Source organism: Aedes aegypti, chromosome 2, assembly GCF_002204515.2.
Source record: "Aedes aegypti strain LVP_AGWG chromosome 2, AaegL5.0 Primary Assembly, whole genome shotgun sequence".
NCBI lineage: Eukaryota > Metazoa > Arthropoda > Insecta > Diptera > Culicidae > Aedes > Aedes aegypti.
In genome coordinates this window covers 89,868,571-89,888,357 of record NC_035108.1, presented here as the reverse complement: position 1 = coordinate 89,888,357, position 19,787 = coordinate 89,868,571, and the positions used below count along the sequence as shown (strand labels likewise).

At 39.0% G+C, this 19,787-nt stretch overlaps 1 protein-coding gene across 1 annotated transcript; it reads left to right on the top strand.

Moving 5' to 3' along the window:
- The first annotated feature begins 3,532 nt into the window (after positions 1 to 3,532).
- On the top strand, positions 3,533 to 18,779 carry LOC5571489 (zinc finger CCHC domain-containing protein 8 homolog). Its single transcript, XM_001659683.2, has 4 exons — positions 3,533 to 3,664; positions 3,720 to 4,656; positions 16,130 to 16,845; positions 17,951 to 18,779. Exons 2-4 carry the CDS (start codon positions 3,726 to 3,728, stop codon positions 18,557 to 18,559), a joined length of 2,256 nt encoding a protein of 751 aa, XP_001659733.2. The 5' UTR covers positions 3,533 to 3,664; positions 3,720 to 3,725; the 3' UTR covers positions 18,560 to 18,779.
- Positions 18,780 to 19,787: the final 1,008 nt, after the last annotated feature.

Below are 19,787 nucleotides of genomic sequence, written 5' to 3'. Positions count from 1 at the left end.
TAAGTTGTTTTTAGTCAGATATCCGAAATAACTTGTGGGCTTCGTGACCGTGTGGTTAGTGTTACCAAGCATTTAGCCGCATCGAGTCAAGGAGTATGGGTTCGATTCCCACTGCAGTCCGAAAAACTTTTCATCAGGAAAGTATTTCGACTATGCCACTGGGCGTTGCATGCTAGTCCGTTGTCTAGTGTGGTGCTTCCTTCAAAGGACATAACCGTCCATTGGAAGCATTAACGTGTCCGTGTCTTTAACTTGTTTTAAAATTTAAAAAACAAATATGAATCATAGAAATCACTTATCTAATATCATCATCTTAGGGGCGGGGCACCCTAAGGATAGAACTTTTTTTCTGCATTCATTCATTCCAATTATTTAGTTAACATCTAAACAGATAACACTGAATCAACATTTTCACGCTACAATACTCGGTTCGTAGCCGCATCTGCCTCACGCTCGCACTTGATCCGCTCACCTAGCTCCACGCCTTCTTGTACCAACCGGATCCGATGCGAACAACATCTTTGCAGGGTTGTTGTCCGGCATTCTTGCAACATGCCCTCATCGTATCCTTCCAGCTTTGGCCACCTTCTGGATACTGGGTTCGCCGTAGAGTTGGGCGAGTTCGTGGTTCATCCTTCGTCGCCACACACCGTTTTCCTGCACACCGCCAAAGATTGTCTTAAGCACCCGACGTTCGAAGACTCCAAGTGCGTGCAAGTCCTCCTCGAGCATCGTCCACGTTTCATACCCGTAGAGGACTACCGGCCTTATGAGCGTTTTGTATGTTTGGTGCGGGTGTGAATCTATTTTGATGGCAACTTGTTGTGGAGATCATAGGCCCGACTTCCACTGATGATGCGTGTCCGTATTTCACAGCTAACGTTATTATCAGCCGTCAGCGTGGATCCCAGGTAGACGAACTCGTCGACTACCTCGAACGTATCCCCGTCTATCGTAACATTGCTACCTAGCCGCTACCTGTCCCGCTCGGCCTCACCAGCTAGCATGTACTTTGTCTTGGTCGCATTCACCACCAGTCTAACTTTTCCTGCCTCGCGTTTCAAGCGAGTGCACAGGTCTGTCACCTTTTCAAATTTTCTCCCAATAATATCCATATCATCCGCGAAGCAAACAAATTGAATGGATCTCATAAAAATCGTACTCCGGCTCTCCGCATAACACCTTCGAGCGCAATATTATAAAACAGGCATGATGAGTTGGGACCTGGTATTCACGACATTTTTCGAGAATTTTCCGTACAGTAAAGATCTGGTCCGTTGTCGATCGGCCATCCACGGAGCCGGCTTGATAACTTCCCACTCGTTCACTATAGGTGACAGACGACGGAAGATTATCTGGGATAATACTTGTAGGCCGCATTTAGAATGATGATCCCTCGAAAATTCTCACAATCTAACTTGTCGCCTTTCTTGTAGAAGGGGCACATGGGGCAATGTGACCATTAGTTTTTTATTTAGAATGGCATGGAACAGTTATATAATATGTATAACACGTTTTCTATCAACCATAAACATAGCAGGTTCAAAAAAATCATTGAATGAAAAGGCTAAAAAATGAGATGGTTTTCAGTTGACTAGAATTCGTTACGGGCACACGCAGGGGGGCAAGAAGGGCACTCCATTAATGTCGAATTCGTTTTTGAGCCTAGGTTGGAACTAGCGCAACCCGTTCTGAATCACAGTTTCAACCCCAACCCGATTCAGGTTCGACTGAACTATAATTTGCTTGCTATTGGTTTGTTTATGTGTTGATTACCGACCCGGACCCAGTTCCTAAAAACGAAAACCGACATAATTGACATTCATTTAATTATCAATGGTTCCTCATTAATACACTCAGGCAAATGGACTATCGATAAACATAAGACCCCTTATGAAAATTCGCCACGAGAAATCGGATTGAAATTCTTAAATTTGCCTTATGAAATCAGAATTTGAAAACAAAAAACGTTTTCGCGGCAACCTGGAATCGAACCAAGAACCTTGCGATCGATAGGCCCGAGCGTATATCACGCGTCTATCGACGCCTTGATGTAGAGTGATGCTAAAACGATACATAAAGCGTTCGTATTGCAATAATCGTTCCACCTTTCATAAGGCAAAATGTATGAATTTCGATAGTCCAGTTCGCAGCGTGTACGCATTGTATATTTTGCATCTGAGCAGAAAATTCTTGAATTATTTCACAATTTGGAGATATAAATGCATTACATATTGTATTTTACTAGAAATAGAAGCATTCATACAGGGGATGGTACACAAATTATGTCACGCTATTTCAAAACATTTTAGACAAACCGCTCTCCCCTCCCCACTGGGGTCACACTTATTGTATTCATTTTGTAGAGCTTGTAACGCTTGGTTTGCTTTTTCCCCTTCCCATGGAGCGTGACAGTATTTGTGCATAACCCCTTACCAAGGGCGTTATGAATTTTACCTAAATAAGCCCTTAGATATATGTAGATAATTCTTCAAAAAAAACTTTTTACTTAATAGAGGTTGAACAGATAACTCTTCAACTAAATATTTCATATTTCAGTTGAATAAGCTCTAATTCCGCTAATTTCTTCATCTCGCCATAAAAAGCTTCTCTAGAAATTTTTACCAATATTTGCTCAGTAAATTCAGCTAAAAATAAACTCTTCAATGGATTTGTGGACAATTGTAAAATTCTTTGTTGGATGAATCGATATCTGGGTCCGTTTTTGGAGCTATTACCTTACCGACTTACAGCCTTTTTCAACAGGGGTTCATGGCTCTACTCAAAATTGTGCTGTCTCAGAGATGGCGCTGCCCCTATCTGTCATATGATGTGAAAAGCTCGGTAAGATTGGGGGCATTCGCCAATATTTTTTTCACAACCGCGAAACTGATAATTTATTAATTACTAAAGGAAGCGCTTCAGTACGATGCATGAGCTTTTGTACGTGCCATAAATTCCTTGGTTCTTTTGACTTTTACTGTGTGCCGTGTGTTGGTGCTGTCTCGCCCTCTCTCACGGGTAACTTGAAAACAGGGCGCAGAGTAAAAGTCAAACGTTTTATAGCACGCATAGGCTCATTATGTGGCCAAATATATACACGCTGTGAACTAGACTCAGGCAAATGGACTATTCAAATACAAAGGAACCACAAATTAGCCACAACGAATCGGGTTCAAATTCATAGCTTTGCCTTATATGAAACCAAAATTTGAAAACAAAAAATGTTTCCGCGGCAACCTGGAATCGAACCAGAGCACGCGCCTATCGATGACTTGATATGGAGTGATGCTAAAACGCTAAAACGAGACATAAAGTTTCCGAATTGCAATAATCGTTGCATCTTTCATAAGCAAAAAGTATAAATATCGATAGTCCAGTTCGCTGTGTATTCGAGTAAGATTTGAATTTTATTTAAAACTTTCTTTAAGTTACAAGAACAAAATCAAAATCGAAAAAAGGTTGAACATCGCCCAATGCTTATGTTAAGCAAAATGTGAAGACACGATTTCACTACCACTCTCACGCAAAAGTCACACGCTGTCAAAACAAAAAGGCCACCATCCATTGAGCGCGTAGAAAGTATCGTGTTTTAGCGGACTAGATTGTGTTTAATTATCTTAGATTTCGCGCAAGAAATCTACTTTTATCTAGTTTAGAAAGTGTAAGTGATACTGTTACATTATCACGCAAATAATTCGACTCAAGGTTCCATTTAGAACGCTATGGGAACGAAACGCAAGGCCGAAGAAGAGATCCTGGAGATTCCCAGCGATGACGATGATGGGAACGATAGCGACGTTCAGATCCAGGAGAAACCGATCCCCGTCGTCACCGTGGACGACGATGAAGATTCTCCAAAACAAGCGCCCTCACATTCCACTCCGGTTCGGCCGTCCCAAAAGGGCGTGAAAGAATCCCCCCATAACGATTCTCTAGAGGCGCCTCCTCCTCCGGATATCAGCCATTGCAATTCTAGTATAGAAGAGAAAGAAAAGCAACCCATGCCAGTGGAAACAATGATTTCTGACAACAATGTTTTGCTCAGTATGCAGTTCCGGAACAAGGAATTGTTCCAACTATTCAAGGGATCCCTCTCGGAATACCTGAAGACGACGTTCCAGCTGAAGATGGGCGGAGAGGAAGTGGATGTTATCCTACAAACGGAACAATTCTCCATTCAGGTATTATCCAAAACTTATTGCCAGGAATCGATGCTAAATGCTTCAGCGGAATGCACTCCAGTCCAAAGCAATGCGACACTTCCGGAAGCCGAGAAGGAAACTGCAAGTGCAAACAATGAAGCGAACACGGACGGAATGTTCGTCATAGACTCGACTCCGGCCAAAACGGCCAAGGGTGGCCCCATCATCCCCAGCTACAAGAAAGCTCTGCAAAAAGTTCTGGACAATTCCCCTTCTGCAGCCTCGGCGGAAAGTGCCACCAAGAGACCGAAACCGAAGCAGAACTGTTGGAACTGCGACGGCGACCACGGGTTGAAGGACTGCAAGCAGCCACGCAATTTTGCCAAGATCGACAAAATGAAGCAAGCGTTCATGAAGACCAAGGACCGGTACCACGTCGACCTGGAGCAGAAGTACGGCCATATCGTTCCCGGCAGGTTGTCCCACGAGCTGCGGCAAGCTCTCGGATTGAGTAAGTAGATGACTGATTCATTTTGGCTGACCATACGTATTGAATGGGATAGTATCGTTTTTGAGACGACAGATTTTTCTCGTGTTTTCACTGAAATTGTTCAATTCTTTCCGTATTTTCGAAAACGATTAGCTTCAACAATTCTACCCCATTTTAACGCTTTTTAACTGCCCATGAACTAAATACAGTCAACTCTCCATAACTCGATATTGAAGGTACCATCGAATTAGGGAGGTATCGACTTACAGAACACAAAACCAGTGCAACTGCGGTCAAAGGGACCATCAAGTTATCCATAAAAACCTACTTTTACTATGATTCATTCTCTAATTCGATGTCGAGATACGAAATATCGAGTAAGGGAGAGTTGACACATTTTCTCATCGCAACATCGTGTTTTAGCGATTTTGGCAAATGAACAAAAAATGGAACATGAGTCAGTCACTCCTTCTTCTTACTTCTTCTTATTGGTATTTACGTCCCAACTGGGACAGGGATTGCTCTTCAGCTTAGTGTTCTTACGAGCACTTCCACAGTTATTAACTGAGAACTTTCTTTGCCAAAGTTGCCATTTTCGCATTCGTATATCGTGTGGCATATACGATTATACTCTATGCCAGGGATAAGAAATGTACTGTAGCAAACATTTACCACCTCGACATTCACAAGCAAACCATGACCGTTCAAAACAAAAAAATGTCACGGCTCTTCAAAACTGTAATCTTCTTCTTCCTAACGTTTTTTCAAACCCGAATGCGAAATGACTCGACCACAGTGGTGAAACGATTTTTCCGGTTTTCGGGGTTTTGGATTTTTGCTCGATAAAGGCAGCATGAAATTGAACTTGTTTATACAGTTAACTCTCCTTTACTCGATATTCCGTATCTCTATATCGAGTTAGAGAACCATAGTAAAAGTTGGTTTTCATGGCTAACTCGATGGTCCCTTGGAACGCAGTTGCACTGCTTTTGTGTTCTGTAACTCGGTACCTCCCTAACTCGATGGTCCCTTAAATATCGAATTATGGAGAGTTGACTGTATTTCAATTAAAGAAATTCTTGTGCTCCGCTGTTAACATATGATTTTTTTCAAATTCAGGGACGAAAATACTCAATCTACCCTCGTCTACATTGATACTTGCTGGGTAGAATCTTCGTTGATTTTTATTTGTTTTAATCCTCACCTTGACAACACAACAAAGATTGGCAAAGCGCTTGCGCAAAATTGTCAGTTTCCTTTTAACCTGCTGCTACTCAATCGCTTTGTGATAATCGGAAACCGAAAACGATATTCATTTTAACCAGCTTGACTTTTTTACATTCCGCTTCGGGAAGTTGTAATTTTTGCACGAGGCACACTAAAGCCGCGTCAATATAATCTATTCCGTGCATCGGATCGTTCATTACCCGTATAGCAGCATATTTTTTAATAAATTTGAACCTCATTGAAAATCAATTTTCTAAAACTGACACTCTTCTGCTTATGATAATCAAAAACACCAACGACATACGGGCATCGTTGTTTGTTTTGCCCATCTACTTTTGTGCCATCTTCAATGGTACAATCATATTGGTGGTGGTGCGGTTACTTTGATGGTGGCATAAATGTCACTGAATTGAGTATAGTGAGCATGATTTTTTTTCGTCTCTGTTTCAAATTATTGATTTATTACATTACCTTCCACATATTATTAACAAATAAATTTGTTCTATTCATTGCACCCTGAACTACCATCAGTGTACCAGTTTCCGCTCATTTAAGAAGAATTTGATGTTTGAAAAAATGCTGAAAAAATACCAGTGCTATTTTGTATAAAATTTTATTGACAAACAATAAGTTACTTCTAGTAGAAAAAAGTAAAAATATTTTCAAAGGTGAAAATATAAAAAATATATTTATTTCATAGAGCTTTCTGTTTGCTTCAATTGTACCAATACCCGCACACGACAAAACATGGTGTTCCAATAAACGCTCGAAAATGTTCCAATAAACGCTCATATCTTTTTCATGCAATATTTTTTTTTAATTTTTGCTGCATCACTATTTGTACCATTACCCAAAATCCATCAGGATGAGCATTATTAACACGAATGCCATTACTTAAAATGGTGCAGAATTTCCAAAAGAACTTCCCAAACTTAATTGATTTTTTTTCCTAGAAACAAATTGTTCAACTTATTTGAGATGGTAAAGCACCTAAAAAATGTTTCACTACAGATTGCTTCTTATTTTGTTTAATGTGACAAGCACAAACAAATAGACAACGGTTCAGTAGCGACATAAACTCGAATAAGGATATGATAACATGAATACCAATATTGTCTACTTGCTCGATGGCTAATGATGTTTCTGTAATTTGTCAGTAAAATAACACTTTTTTATTTAACTTTTATTTAAAACATTTCAAATGTTTCTTTACAAAACGTACATTTCTGCGTTTTGACTTTGGGAGCTGTTTTCGTGGCTTTTTAGATTTTCTTTTCTTGTTTTACTTTTTTGTAACCCTTTTCTCTCTCTTTACTTTTCACGCCTTCAATTTTATGTTTACCGAATTTAACAGATTGTTTCTCAGTTTCGCACATTCTGCAATTGTGATTTCGAAGATGAACGCGGCTTCTTAGGCTTTCTTTTCTTGTCCTCCTTAACTGCTAGCTTTTGTGCTTTTTTAATTTCACGCTCCTTTCGCTTTTGCGCTTTTTCAAATTCGATTGGTTCTTTCTCCTTCACCTTTGCTTTCATGAATAAAGCAAATTCCTTGCTTGTTGCGACAGTCGGTGGCCGCAAAACCTTCCGCTTTTGGGTTGTTTTCGTGTCGTCGGTAGGCTGAATGAACTGTTGAATGCCACATCATCAACGTCATTCTCCTTAACGCTGTTGTTCTGCTCCGGTTCAGCTTCTTTCAAGGGTGTACGAGCTAGAGATATTATTTGGCAGGAATCGTTTTGCGGTACAACACATGTAGATTGGAAAATATAAAATCCGTTGGTTTATTTTGAACAAAAAAAGAATGTATGTAAATACCTGCACGATTCATTTCATCCTCTGAAAATTCCTTGAAATCGCTCTCTTCATCCGAAAGTTCGCCTTCCCTTATTTGTTGTACTTCATCATTGACTGTCAGATGGTCAGACTTAGCATTGCTGCAGAGATCATTGCAACTGATTTTTAAATTCCTCCATACGTAGAAAAGGTTGGTGTCTGAGATATAGCCGGGCCAGGTAACCGATTCCTCGTGCTGCTGGAATTCTGCAAATTGCTGTATGGTGAGTCTGCTTTCTAGCAGTCGAATCAACCTCATTTCTGGTGATTCTGAAAGCAGTGTGTCATTTCCAGATTCGTTTTCATTCGCATTTGATGGTAGAGAGGAGTTTTTTTTTCATTTCTTTATTAGTATAATTCCAAACATTACATTCATTTCTTATATCTAGGTGTTCTGTGTTATTAGACAACACTATCATTTGGTAAAACAAATTTAAGATTTGATTAACATTTTGTTAACAACATATTACATTTCATTTGCCGTAGCAGTTCAGATTTTTTACAGGTGAGTTGATTTCACCTGCTTATAAGAGAAAAAAAAGTTTTTAATACACTTAACCTAACTTAACCTAAACATATAACGCATTAATCGTGGCAATAGAAGATTGTAACGATTTTTGCCTGAAATTATTAATTATTTTATTTGACATTTGTTCCAATGTTTCAACATTGGATATTCTATGTAACTCATTGGTACTATACCAGGGAGGAAGCTTCAGAATCATTTTCAAAATTTTATTTTGAATTCTCTGCAGAGCTTTCTTCCTGGTATTACAACAGCTAGTCCATATTGGTACAGCATACAACATGGCTGGCCTGAAAATTTGTTTGAATATCAAAAGTTTGTTCTTAAGACAAAGCTTTGATTTTCTATTAATAAGGGGATAGAGACATTTAACATATTTATTACATTTGGCTTGAATCCCCCCAATGTGATTTTTGAAAGTTAAATTCTTATCTAGCATGAGCCCTAGATACTTAACTTAATCTGACCAATTTATTGGAACCCCTCTCATCGTGACAACATGTCTACTTGAAGGTTTCAAATAAAGAGCTTTTGGTTTATGTGGGAATATTATTAGTTGAGTTTTGGAAGCATTAGGAGAAATCTTCCATTTTTGCAAGTATGAAGAAAAAATATCCAAACTTTTTTGCAATCGACTACAGATGACACGCAGGCTTCGTCCTTTGGCGGAGAGGCCTGTGTCATCCGCAAACAAAGATTTTTGACATCCCTGAGGTAACTCAGGTAAGTCAGATGTGAAAATATTGTATAATATTGGTCCCAAAATGCTGCCTTGGGGAACACCAGCTCTTACAGGAAGTGTTTCAGATCTGGAGTTCTGATAATTAACCTGAAGTGTACGATTTGACAGATAACTTTGAATTATTCTAACAATGTATGTTGGAAAATTAAAGTTTTTCAATTTTACAATCAAACCTTCGTGCCAAACACTGTCGAATGCTTTTTCTATGTCTAGAAGAGCAAGACCAGTAGAATAGCCTTCAGATTTGTTGGAACGGATCAAATTTGTTACACGTAAAAGTTGATGAGTGGTCGAATGTCCATGGCGGAATCCGAACTGTTCATTGGCAAAAATTGAATTTTCGTTGATGTGGGCCATCATTCTGTTCAAAATAACCTTTTCAAAAAGTTTACTGATGGAGGAAAGCAAACTGATTGGACGATAGCTAGAAGCTTCTGCAGGATTTTTGTCTGGTTTTAAAATTAGAACAACCTTAGCATTTTTCCATTTGTCAGGAAAATATGCTAATTGAAAACATTTGTTAAATATATCAACTAAAAATGATAAGCTACTTTCTGGAAGTTTCTTGATGAGGATGTAGAAAATTCCATCATCGCCAGGAGCTTTCATATTTTTGAATTTTTTAATAATAGTTCTCACTTCATCCAAATCAGTCTCCCAGGCATTTTCGAAAACGTTCTCTTGATTGAGAATATTTTCGAAGTCCTGAGTAACTTGATTTTCAATTGGACTAGTAAGTCCTAAATTAAAATTGTGCGCACTTTCAAACTGCATAGCAAGTTTTTGAGCTTTTTCACAATTAGTTAGTAATAATTTGTATAATAATAATAATATATAATAATATATAATAATTGCCGGTATTGGCTTCTGAGGTTTTTTCAAAATTTTAGATAATTTCCAAAAGGGCTTAGAGCCAGGGATCAATTGAGAAATCTTATTTTCAAAATTTTTGTTTCTTTATTGAGCAAAACGTTTCTTGATTTCTTTCTGCAAATCCTGCCGTATAATTTTCATAGCAGGACCGCGAGTGCGTTGAAATTGCCTTCTCCTCACGTTTTTAAGACGGGTCAAGAGTTTAAGATCATCGTCTATAATCACGGATTCGAATTTTACTTTACATTTTGGAATTGCAATGCTCCTGGCTTCAACAATGGAATTTGTTAAAGTATCTAGAGCATTGTCAAGTTCTGTTTGTAAGGGAATATAAACATCAAGATTAGAGTCAATAAATGTTTCATATATATTCCAGTCGGCTCGGAAATAATTGAAAGTGGAGCTGATAGGATTGAGAATCGCTTCTTGGGATATTTGAAATGTAACAGGGACATGATCAGAATCAAAATCAGCATGAGTAATCAGTTGGCTACAAAGATGACTAGAGTCAATTAAGACCAAATCAATCGTAGATGGATTTCTAGAAGAGGAAAAACATGTAGGGCTATCAGGGTATTGAATTGAGAAATATTCTGAAGAGCACTCATCAAATAAAATTCTGCCGTTGGAATTACTTTGAGAATTATTCCATGACCGATGTTTGGCATTAAAGTCACCAATGACAAAAATTTTTGACTCATTGCGAGTCAATTTTCGCAAGTCAGTTTGGAGCATATTAACTTGCTGTCCAGAGCATTGAAAAGGCAAATAGGCAGCTATGAAAGTATATTTACCAAGCTGTGTTTCAACAGAAACACCTAAAGTTTCAAAAACTTTAGTTTCAAATGACGAAAACAGTTGATGTTTTATACGCCTATGAATGATGATTGCAACTCCCCCACATGCCCCATCAAGTCGATCATTACGATAAACAAAAAAGTTAGGATCTCTTTTGAATTTAGATCCAGGTTTTAAATACGTTTCGGTAATAACTGCTATATGCACGTTATTACCCGTAAGAAAATTAAACAGCTCGTCTTCTTTACCATTCAGAGAACGAGCATTCCAATTTAAAATATTTAAATTATTATTTGGATCCATTAGAAAAACGTAATCCAATAACAATTTGTTTTGTAAATTTTACACCAACTTGGACTGCTTCAGTCATAGTGGTGGCTTTGAACATTGCATCAATCATTAGATTCAATTGTTCAGTTAGAAAATTAAAATCTGAGGCAGACATATCATTTGAAGTGGGTTCATTTGATGATTTCCCATTAGAATTTTCGGTAGACGAAGAAGCTGAGTAAGAGTTACCTGTGGCGGTAGGGTTTTTTCCATTTGATTTGAAACAAGTGGGATGGGTACTCATGGAACGAACAGGGGAGGAGTTCAAATTTCCTGCTGCGATATCGGCAAAGGATTTTCCGTGGGTAGAAGGTAGAGAGGAGTAATCCACTGCATCGGGTGACCACGGATAAATTCCACTACGCATAAAGCCGCTCCGGATAACTGCTTCTTTTGATGTAAAACTAATGAGAGCATCTCGCATCAGAGGACACACTTGTGATTTGCTGATTGGAACCATTCCATGTTCTGCCCGGAACTTCAGGATTAGACTTTGCCAGTGCTTCTTAAAAGGTCTGAAAAAACTTACATCAAGCGGTTGAGTTAGGTGGGTTGAATTGGGGAACAGAGCAACGAGTATTATCTGATTTTTCTTACATAATTCTTAAGTCATGAGTGTCGTGTGGCTTTTGTGCCCATCAACAAACAAGATAACCGGTAGTTGTTTGTTTTCTTTCAAAAGCCACGGTTGAAAAATATTTTTCAGGAAATCGTAGAAAGCATCACTGGTTATCCACCCACTAGCGGTTTTTCCAATTCCCCAATCTGGAGGAGCGCTGGCACTAATTTCTGCAGGAAGTCGACACTTGTAAGGGAACAGCACCAATGGAGGGAGAAGGCGGCCGTCGGCGCTCGCCGTAAACAGTGAAATATAGCTTTCCTTATCGTTGTTGGCGTAAATCGAATGCAAGTGTTGCAGGCTTTTCGGGGCAAGGCACTTTTGGTTCTTCACTACCAGGTTGAAAATTCGTGCGGGCTGATTCAATGAATATTCCACATTCGTTTCCTTCAAGTAGTCTTGAACTTCCAGGAACCATTTACGAATTTGGGATTCGGTAATAGTGGCTCAATGTTTTGCAAGAACACTAGGATTTCGCAGCGAAATTTCCTTGTGTCGTCGCATGAACAACCTTATCCACTTCCGGCCTGGTATACCATCTTTGAATGATGTTATTTTCTTCGTCAGCTTGACGAATTGAGCGACGCTTATTTTCAGGTGCTTCTCAGTTACAGTGAATCCAGTGCGAGCAGCCAGCTTCATCCAGCTGACTATGCGAGTCTCCTCACCATCAGTGAAAATGCTCAGAGGTCCTTTTTTTCCATGCGATACTTGTTACGAAGTTTGTCCCGCAAGGTTCCTACTGGAACATCGTAGTGAGCCGCAGCTTGTCTTATAGATGTACCACATTTTGCTGCATCCAAAGCAAATTCCACTGCTTGAACAGTGTATTTTGGTTTTTTAGTTGCCGGCATCCTGTTTAATAAAAACGAAACATACATTGAGCGGCAATTAGCACCAGTTAGTTTTTTAGCGGCCCAGAAACCGCACATCTTTTTTTTCAATTTGAACTCATGAAAAACGTTTCCATCGTGGTCACCAAATTGAAGCCCGCGGGCCGCATGCGGCCCTTTCCACAATTCTGTGCGGCCCGCGAGACTTTGTTGGATATAAATGAGTTGCGGCACGCTTGTAATGATCTCATTAAAAAAGGATTGTATTTCTTAAGTCCTAACAATCAAATACTTATAAATTGTACATTATGCACTACATCGTGCTGAACAGAGACGGAATGTTATCTTGTTTAATTTATATTTCATGAACGGCTCTGAATTTTGTCTGACAATACTAACTGTTATCAAATCTTGAATTTTCCATAAATCTTAAAAAAAAGCTTTTTTCTGCCAATTAGCATAAAAGCGTTCTAAACCTTTTAAGAGCTTTGAGAGCGCAATTTTTATGTAAAGGAAGTTGGTAAAGCTTCCTACAGTGGCTGGAAAAACTTTCTTCCAGAAGCTGGAAAACCTTCCTAACAAAAGCTAGAAAAGCTTCCTTTCAGTAGCTGGAAAAGCTTCCGTTCAGAAGCTGAAAAAGCTTTTTTACACAAGCTTGAAAAGCTTCCTTCCAAAAGCTGGAAATCTTCTTTTCAGAACCTGCAAAAACTTCCCTCCAGAAGCTGGAAATGATTTCACCCAGAAGCTGGTAAAACTTCCTTCCAGAAACTGGAAAATCTTTCTCCCAGTATCTGGAAAAAGCTTCCTTCCAGAAGTTGGAAATGTTTTCTTCCAGAAGCTTGGAAAGCTTCCTTCCCATTTCTAAGATTTATAAGATGAAATCATCGGCACAAATATCTTTTGAAACTTGTGCGGATTGATAAGGCTTAGAAGACAGAAATGAGGGATATTTTAGCATTGAAGAGGAATCTTCATTCTTTCTGTTAAATTCATGTATTTGATCTCTTAAATGAGAACAGGATTTTTTATTACAAACCTAGAAACATTCTAATTATAAGAAAAGTTATACCGTGGTGAATCAAAATCCGGACGGTACCAATATCCGGACACTCTGATTGTATTCATAAAATGAATTATGAAATCAAACAAAAAATGTAGGTTTTTAATTTTTATTCATTGCTTTCAATATTGCTCTTCATTATAATTCATAATTTCATGTAGTAATCCTTTGCTAAGAAATATTAAAAATAAAAACAAATTGGCAGCCCCAGTTGGACGTCGTTTCTCCGAAGAACCAAATCCAATAGTGAAGTTTACGACAAGAACGTCAGCCACTCTCGGCTTACAATGAAGCTACTAAATAATACAATTTGAAATTATACGTCTCTGAAAAGTGTATGGACTAATAGTTTTCAAGTGTAGTGCATGAAATAGTGGGAAAACTTGTGCAAATAAGCATTTGTGGTGTGAAAAAAGGCTGCCTTGCTCGCTGTCCGGATTTATAGGCTAGTGATCATTAACCCGGACATACCGTGAAAACTTAATATTTATTGAGCATTCGGAAGATATTTTAATGTGAATTGCTGCAAACAGTTAACATAAAAAAGGTGTATGTAGTTACCAGACCATGGATTTACGCAAGAAAAGTGTTGATATTGTGGCTCATTCCAGTGAACCTAGAATGCAGGCTATTGGCATGGGGTGCAGGTCTAAATAATTGTAATTCCACTCAACATTTCGGCTTTTCATAGGTTTTTAAACACACGTATGCAAATAACTCTATTATATTGAAGATTTTAAGCTCGATTGACGTGCCTTTAATCAGTTTTTCATGTGTATTGTCAACCAAAACGCTTCTGTCCGGATTTCGATTCAAAACCGTCCGGCATTTTGGTGCATGTTTTCGGATTTAAGAACACAACATGCTTCATTTATTTAACGTTTTACATGTTAAACTTGTATTTTTTGACCCAAACTCAAAGTTTTGATGTGTACCTATGTGAATAACAATAACACGTGTACTAATTGTGCCAGAAACATATTTAAACCAGCGTTTAAACATTCGGCGTCGCTTAAGTGTCCGGGTAATGATGCATCACGGTATGCATGTGAAAAACCATAAAAGACTCAAAGATGTTGGAGTTATTAATGAAGGGTTTTTTATTTTATTATATTTCAAATCCGTCAAAATAGAATCTTCCATGTCTTGCGGCCCGCTCCATGTTCTGAAAGTATCGAAGTGGCCCATATAGACAGTATGGCTGAGGACCACTGGTGTAAACAATACTAGAATATCGAGTATTATGCGTAAAATTACTTACCTGTTAACAATTTATCGCTCAAAATCGAAGAAAACTCACTTAAAATGCTTAATTATGCGGACTCAACTTCTTAATCAAAACATCAACAACATGACGCTGCTGTCATTTTCAATGAGCGCGGCACTGAAGAAATACAATTACTCAAATTTTAACACTTTTTTGTTCAACATGTTTGATTATATGTTAAATAGTTGATTTAAATAGTGATGTGTACTGATCGAATTGGTGATAAAGATAAACATGTTTATTTAAATTGAAGTTTAATGTACAAGTGAGCGGAATCTGGAGCATGAGCGGGTACTGGTACACTGATGGTACGTTGCATAGAACGTTGTTAAAAACACATTTACATCACAGTAAAACGACTACAATTTCAAGAGTAGGCATATGTCGAAAATTAAAACTATCATGTATCTAAATTTGAAACAATGGGTTAAAAAATACATACTGTTTTTATCTTTTTAATCCAATTTATACATACATAGGGGAAAAGCATTAATTTTCGACCTACAAGAAATCTGTGCCAATTTTCGGATTTTCATACAAAGTAGGCCAAAATCGTATGAATGGTGTGGAGATGGTTACTTGATTATATTCATTGATTATAATTGCAAAATATTATATTATACATTCGGATCAAAACTATTGTTAAAGCATTCGCAGATTAGGCCCTTTTCAGTATGCAATCATTGGGCTGCATACTGCTTTTGAGGATTTGAAATTGTGTAGACTTTTTGAATTGTGGAATCTAACTGTCATTCTCTCTGTCTAATGAATTGAGAAATTGAGATAAACTCTATGTGCATGCCAACAAAGAGAGAATAAATCGGAAATCCGACTATGCAACGATTGCCCGGAGAAGGTCGAGTCAGTTAATCGGAGATAGTTGCGAGCAACAGACGTTGTCTCGAGAAGATACGACAAATGGGTCGAAAATTAGTGCTTTTCCCCTATTGCATTTTAATGAGGCTCAACATTGATGCAAAGTAAGTTTTTCTATATGATAATGAGTTTTGAATATCAGTTACGTTTCGTTCGTACGATTTAAGAAAGACACGGACACCGTCTATAGTCATTAAGCTGCACAGACTGTAACTTAATACTAGACAACGGACAAATATGCTCCTGTGCACAGTCAAGAAACATTTCCGACGAAAAGTTTCAATGGTCGAAGTGGTAATCGAACCCACACCCCATGACACAATTGGCTTAACTGCCTGGCGACATTAACCGCACGGTCGCGAAGCCCATTCCCTTTCATCCATTTATCGGATTTATAGGTCAAAATATAGTGCATTTACTCTTAGTAATAAGTCTATTGCGTCTATTGGTCAGCCCAAAACGATACGCTTGAAAGTAATTGATCTATTTTTTTGTAAATTTCGCTTCCAGGAAAGCGGGATCTTCCGGTGCACGTCTATCGCATGCGACTTTTCGGATATCCTCCCGGTTGGCTGGAGGACGCCAAAATTACCCATTCTGGGTTGCAGTTATTCAATTCCATTGGAGACCCCGTACAGGATTCGGACGAAAGCGAAGGCGAAGTGGATAATGTGAAACCCACCAAGTATGACGTCCGGAAGATAATAAGTTTTCCTGGGTTTAACGTTGATGCCGGTCAGGAGTATATCGACAATTCGAAATTCTATGGCGTTCCGCCGAGAATGGGACACCAAAGTCGAGACGAAATGATCAGAAATCTGGAGGGAACGCTCGTACAAGGATACCGTCGAAAAAAGCTTCGATTGGAGAGTTCCGCGCCAGTGGATGTTGATCGGGATGATCCAGCGGATATGGATCTGGACTATCAGGATGAATCTTTCGTGACAGTAGATTCGGTAGGTGATTGCGATAAGTTGGAAGGCCTCGTTTCAGCTAGCCAGTCTAGTTCACTGCCGTCGTTCAATGGAAGCAGCACCGGTCCACGGAATCCGCCGAAGATGGTGGAAGACGAACCGGAAGAGGGCGAAGTAGATGATGAGGAAGAACAGATGCATCCGACCAGCGAGCGAAAGCATAACGATATGGCAGAGAATGGAGAGGACAACAGTGCAAAGGACGACAGTTTGATTCTGGTGGAAGAGGATACGGAAGTTATTTGTTTGGATGTAAGTAGTCAAGAGTTTTTGGATTTTTCTTTTTAGCTTATTGGTAGACTTTGTAGTTTGACGGTTTTGTTACGGAACACTGATATATGTGCACTAAAACCTTGTATATTGTTCGAAATATATATCATGTTCTAGTTTAGTTTTTCGTGTAGTTTCGACTCAAACCTTTCCAGCATATAATATCGGAATCAGCAAACTACTCGACCTCAAATAAGGTACACTTTTATAACTACGGACTCGCTGCTGTAATGGCCCGATAACAATTCCAATAAGATTTCTACATGTGTTGTGGTGAATGACAGATTCTCAGCATTATGAGACCGTTTGAAACCGTTAAATTTAGGCTGATTGTAATTTTTGAACGTGTTGAAATAATCGACATAATTTACTCTGTGCCATAGCTTACTGTTTCTTCAGTTACGTAGGTTTGAGAACTTTAGTAGAAGCATAAGTCGTGATTTGGGTAGAAGCACAATTGTAACGGTAATTTTTTAGTTCCGGGATATTGTACCACACCTCTATCCTTTCTATTAGCATAACACTAAGCTGTGGTTTTCTGATATCAGCAACATTATGCTGAATTTCGCCGGGCTGATATTTTCAGTATACCGAATTGCTGAGCATTAATGCAGAACGCTAAAAAACAACAGGCTTCTGCAGAAACTCAGCAGTTTAGTTTGCTGAAAGTATCAGCACTACAAAAAAAGATGTCGATGATAATTAATTGAAGTTATTCTCGCTGAAAACAGGCCGCCATCGGCACACATCGTTAAAATTCCAATTTTATGTTACTGATCACTGGTTGTTAATCAAAAAGAAAAAAAATGGGTAGGGCTGTTTCGCATGCTCAAGTAAATAATCAAGAGTGTTATTGAATTGGTAAGTATAATCGTTGTTAGAAATCATCAACTCAGAAACTGATAAAAAAATATCCAAAAATGAAATCGCAAACTTTGTTTTTTATTCTGGTCGGTTGGCTTGACAAGCAAAAATGAGTAGTTATAGTGTTTATTTTTAGAGAGCCTATTCCTAGTGTGAACTAGTTAAAGGTTGAACTGGTTAATAAATGGCAGCACATCTATATTAACCATTTATAAAATTTTAGGAAACTCGTGCAGATTCCCCATCTCTAGACGATCTGCGGAGGAAACAGAAAGCTCTGTTAAAGCAATTGGAATCCAACAGCCCATGCGTCCAAAACCCTCCGGACATATCAAACAACGATTCGCTGCTCGAAGACGTACTGGAGGCTGAAAAACTGGCGGAAGAGCAAGAATCGAACGAACTCACATCACAGTCGACTGCCAATCCACTTTTTGTACCACCGCTAGGAATGTTTTCTATTGGATTGATGGGCCCTCCTCCACTTCCGGCAGCCCCACCTCCACCCTCCGATGCACCCGAATCCGAACGCCCACCGGAGCCTGAATTTCTCAATTTGGATGAGATCAAGATGACCAAAACCCCATTCATCGATGATCCCGCCTCGATGGGATTGAAGAAGATGTCCCTGGGGACGCCCATCCTGACACCTTTCACCCCATTCAATACGCTGCCCTGTGGAGAAGCATTTTCCAAAGGTGTGAGTGATGTGATTAATTTTGAAAACCTGCCCAACTCCACCGGTAAGTACGAACGGATGAAATCGCTCCTGTCGAAGGTACGAAATGTCATTACGGCGCACAATGGCGAACTGGACGGCGATAGCAGATAACCGGAGGATGACCCTAGTGGACTGAGCGAGGAAGGTGAAATTGAGTAATTGTGTATGACTGTGTGCCGGTGTTCTTCTTTTAGTAATAAACTGAGATTAGCATGATTGAAAAATGTGAGGTCCCTTTAAAAAAAGATTTGAAACGACTATTGTACTTTAAAACTACAGATGGTAATATAAGAGCGATAATAAAATGTACAATTTTATGTTGGCTTGAAGATGCGAGGAGAGTTTTACATTTTTATCCGAAACCGTTACATATTACTAATGCGTGGCATTAACTTGAGCAGTACGTAAATCAGCACAATTCTCCTGTCCGTTGAATTATCACGTTCGGTTTAAGCTAAATAAATCACACCTGGTGTGGTCGACGAAAAACATTAATTTCGGGCTTACAATAATCCAGCGCTCGGCCACTAAAGGGCGGCGCTTCACCCGGGCAGTAATTAGCAAATTTACGCAAAATTAATAGATCCTACCCGAAACACGGGCGCGACGAAACCACACACTCGGCACGTTCGGAAACGAACTTGCGCTTTGTTCCGCTGCCAAACGGGGAAATGTTAACCGGGTATTCACAATCCCACACTGCCCAATTATTTGGCGCTATCGCTGCCATAATTACAAGCCCAGCGGATCTACTCACTTGCGAAGTATCGATTGTTTATGTGGGTCGCGTGGTTTTCTCTTCTTTCGATCCCGCCAGCACAACTAGGGGTAGTCGGGGCGGTTTGGCCAACGGGGTGGAATGAGCACCCCTTGAAAACTGCATAAATTCTTTAAATTTCATATGAAATAACATGCAATCCCAAAGCTGATGAGGAAATGAAGCAAAAGGCATGTTATAAGTCAGTGTTCGAAACTCAAAGACAAAAGGGGTATTCACTTAAATTTGCGTAAACTGAGATAACTCTGAAGAAATATTTCAAATGAAATATTCCTATTCTGTCTCTATGGGATGAAAAGTAAGAAACAACAATCTAGTAACCTACCCAACAAAAATGTCAGGCTACTCAAAAGTTATTCACAATGTTCGCAATGTTTTGTACGATTTGTGTCAGTCGAGATTTCAGTTTAGTGACGAGGTCCAATGATTTCTTCACGGATCCCGAAATCTTTTCCAGATCGCCTCCAAAGAGCAACAATCTGCTCTTAATATGAGTAACTACATAGTTTGATCTGTCTGTCCTTTTGATTGCTTTGAACATTTTGATTGTTGAGACTGTGT

Excerpts from the sequence above, each read along its gene's own strand:
- LOC5571489 (XM_001659683.2), top strand. The coding sequence starts at position 3,726 with ATGGGAACGAAACGCAAGGCCGAAGAAGAGATCCTGGAGATTCCCAGC. Across the intron at positions 4,657-16,129 it reads GCGGCAAGCTCTCGGATTGA|GAAAGCGGGATCTTCCGGTG; the intron begins GTAAGTAGATGA and ends TTTCGCTTCCAG. Across the intron at positions 16,846-17,950 it reads CGGAAGTTATTTGTTTGGAT|GAAACTCGTGCAGATTCCCC; the intron begins GTAAGTAGTCAA and ends ATAAAATTTTAG.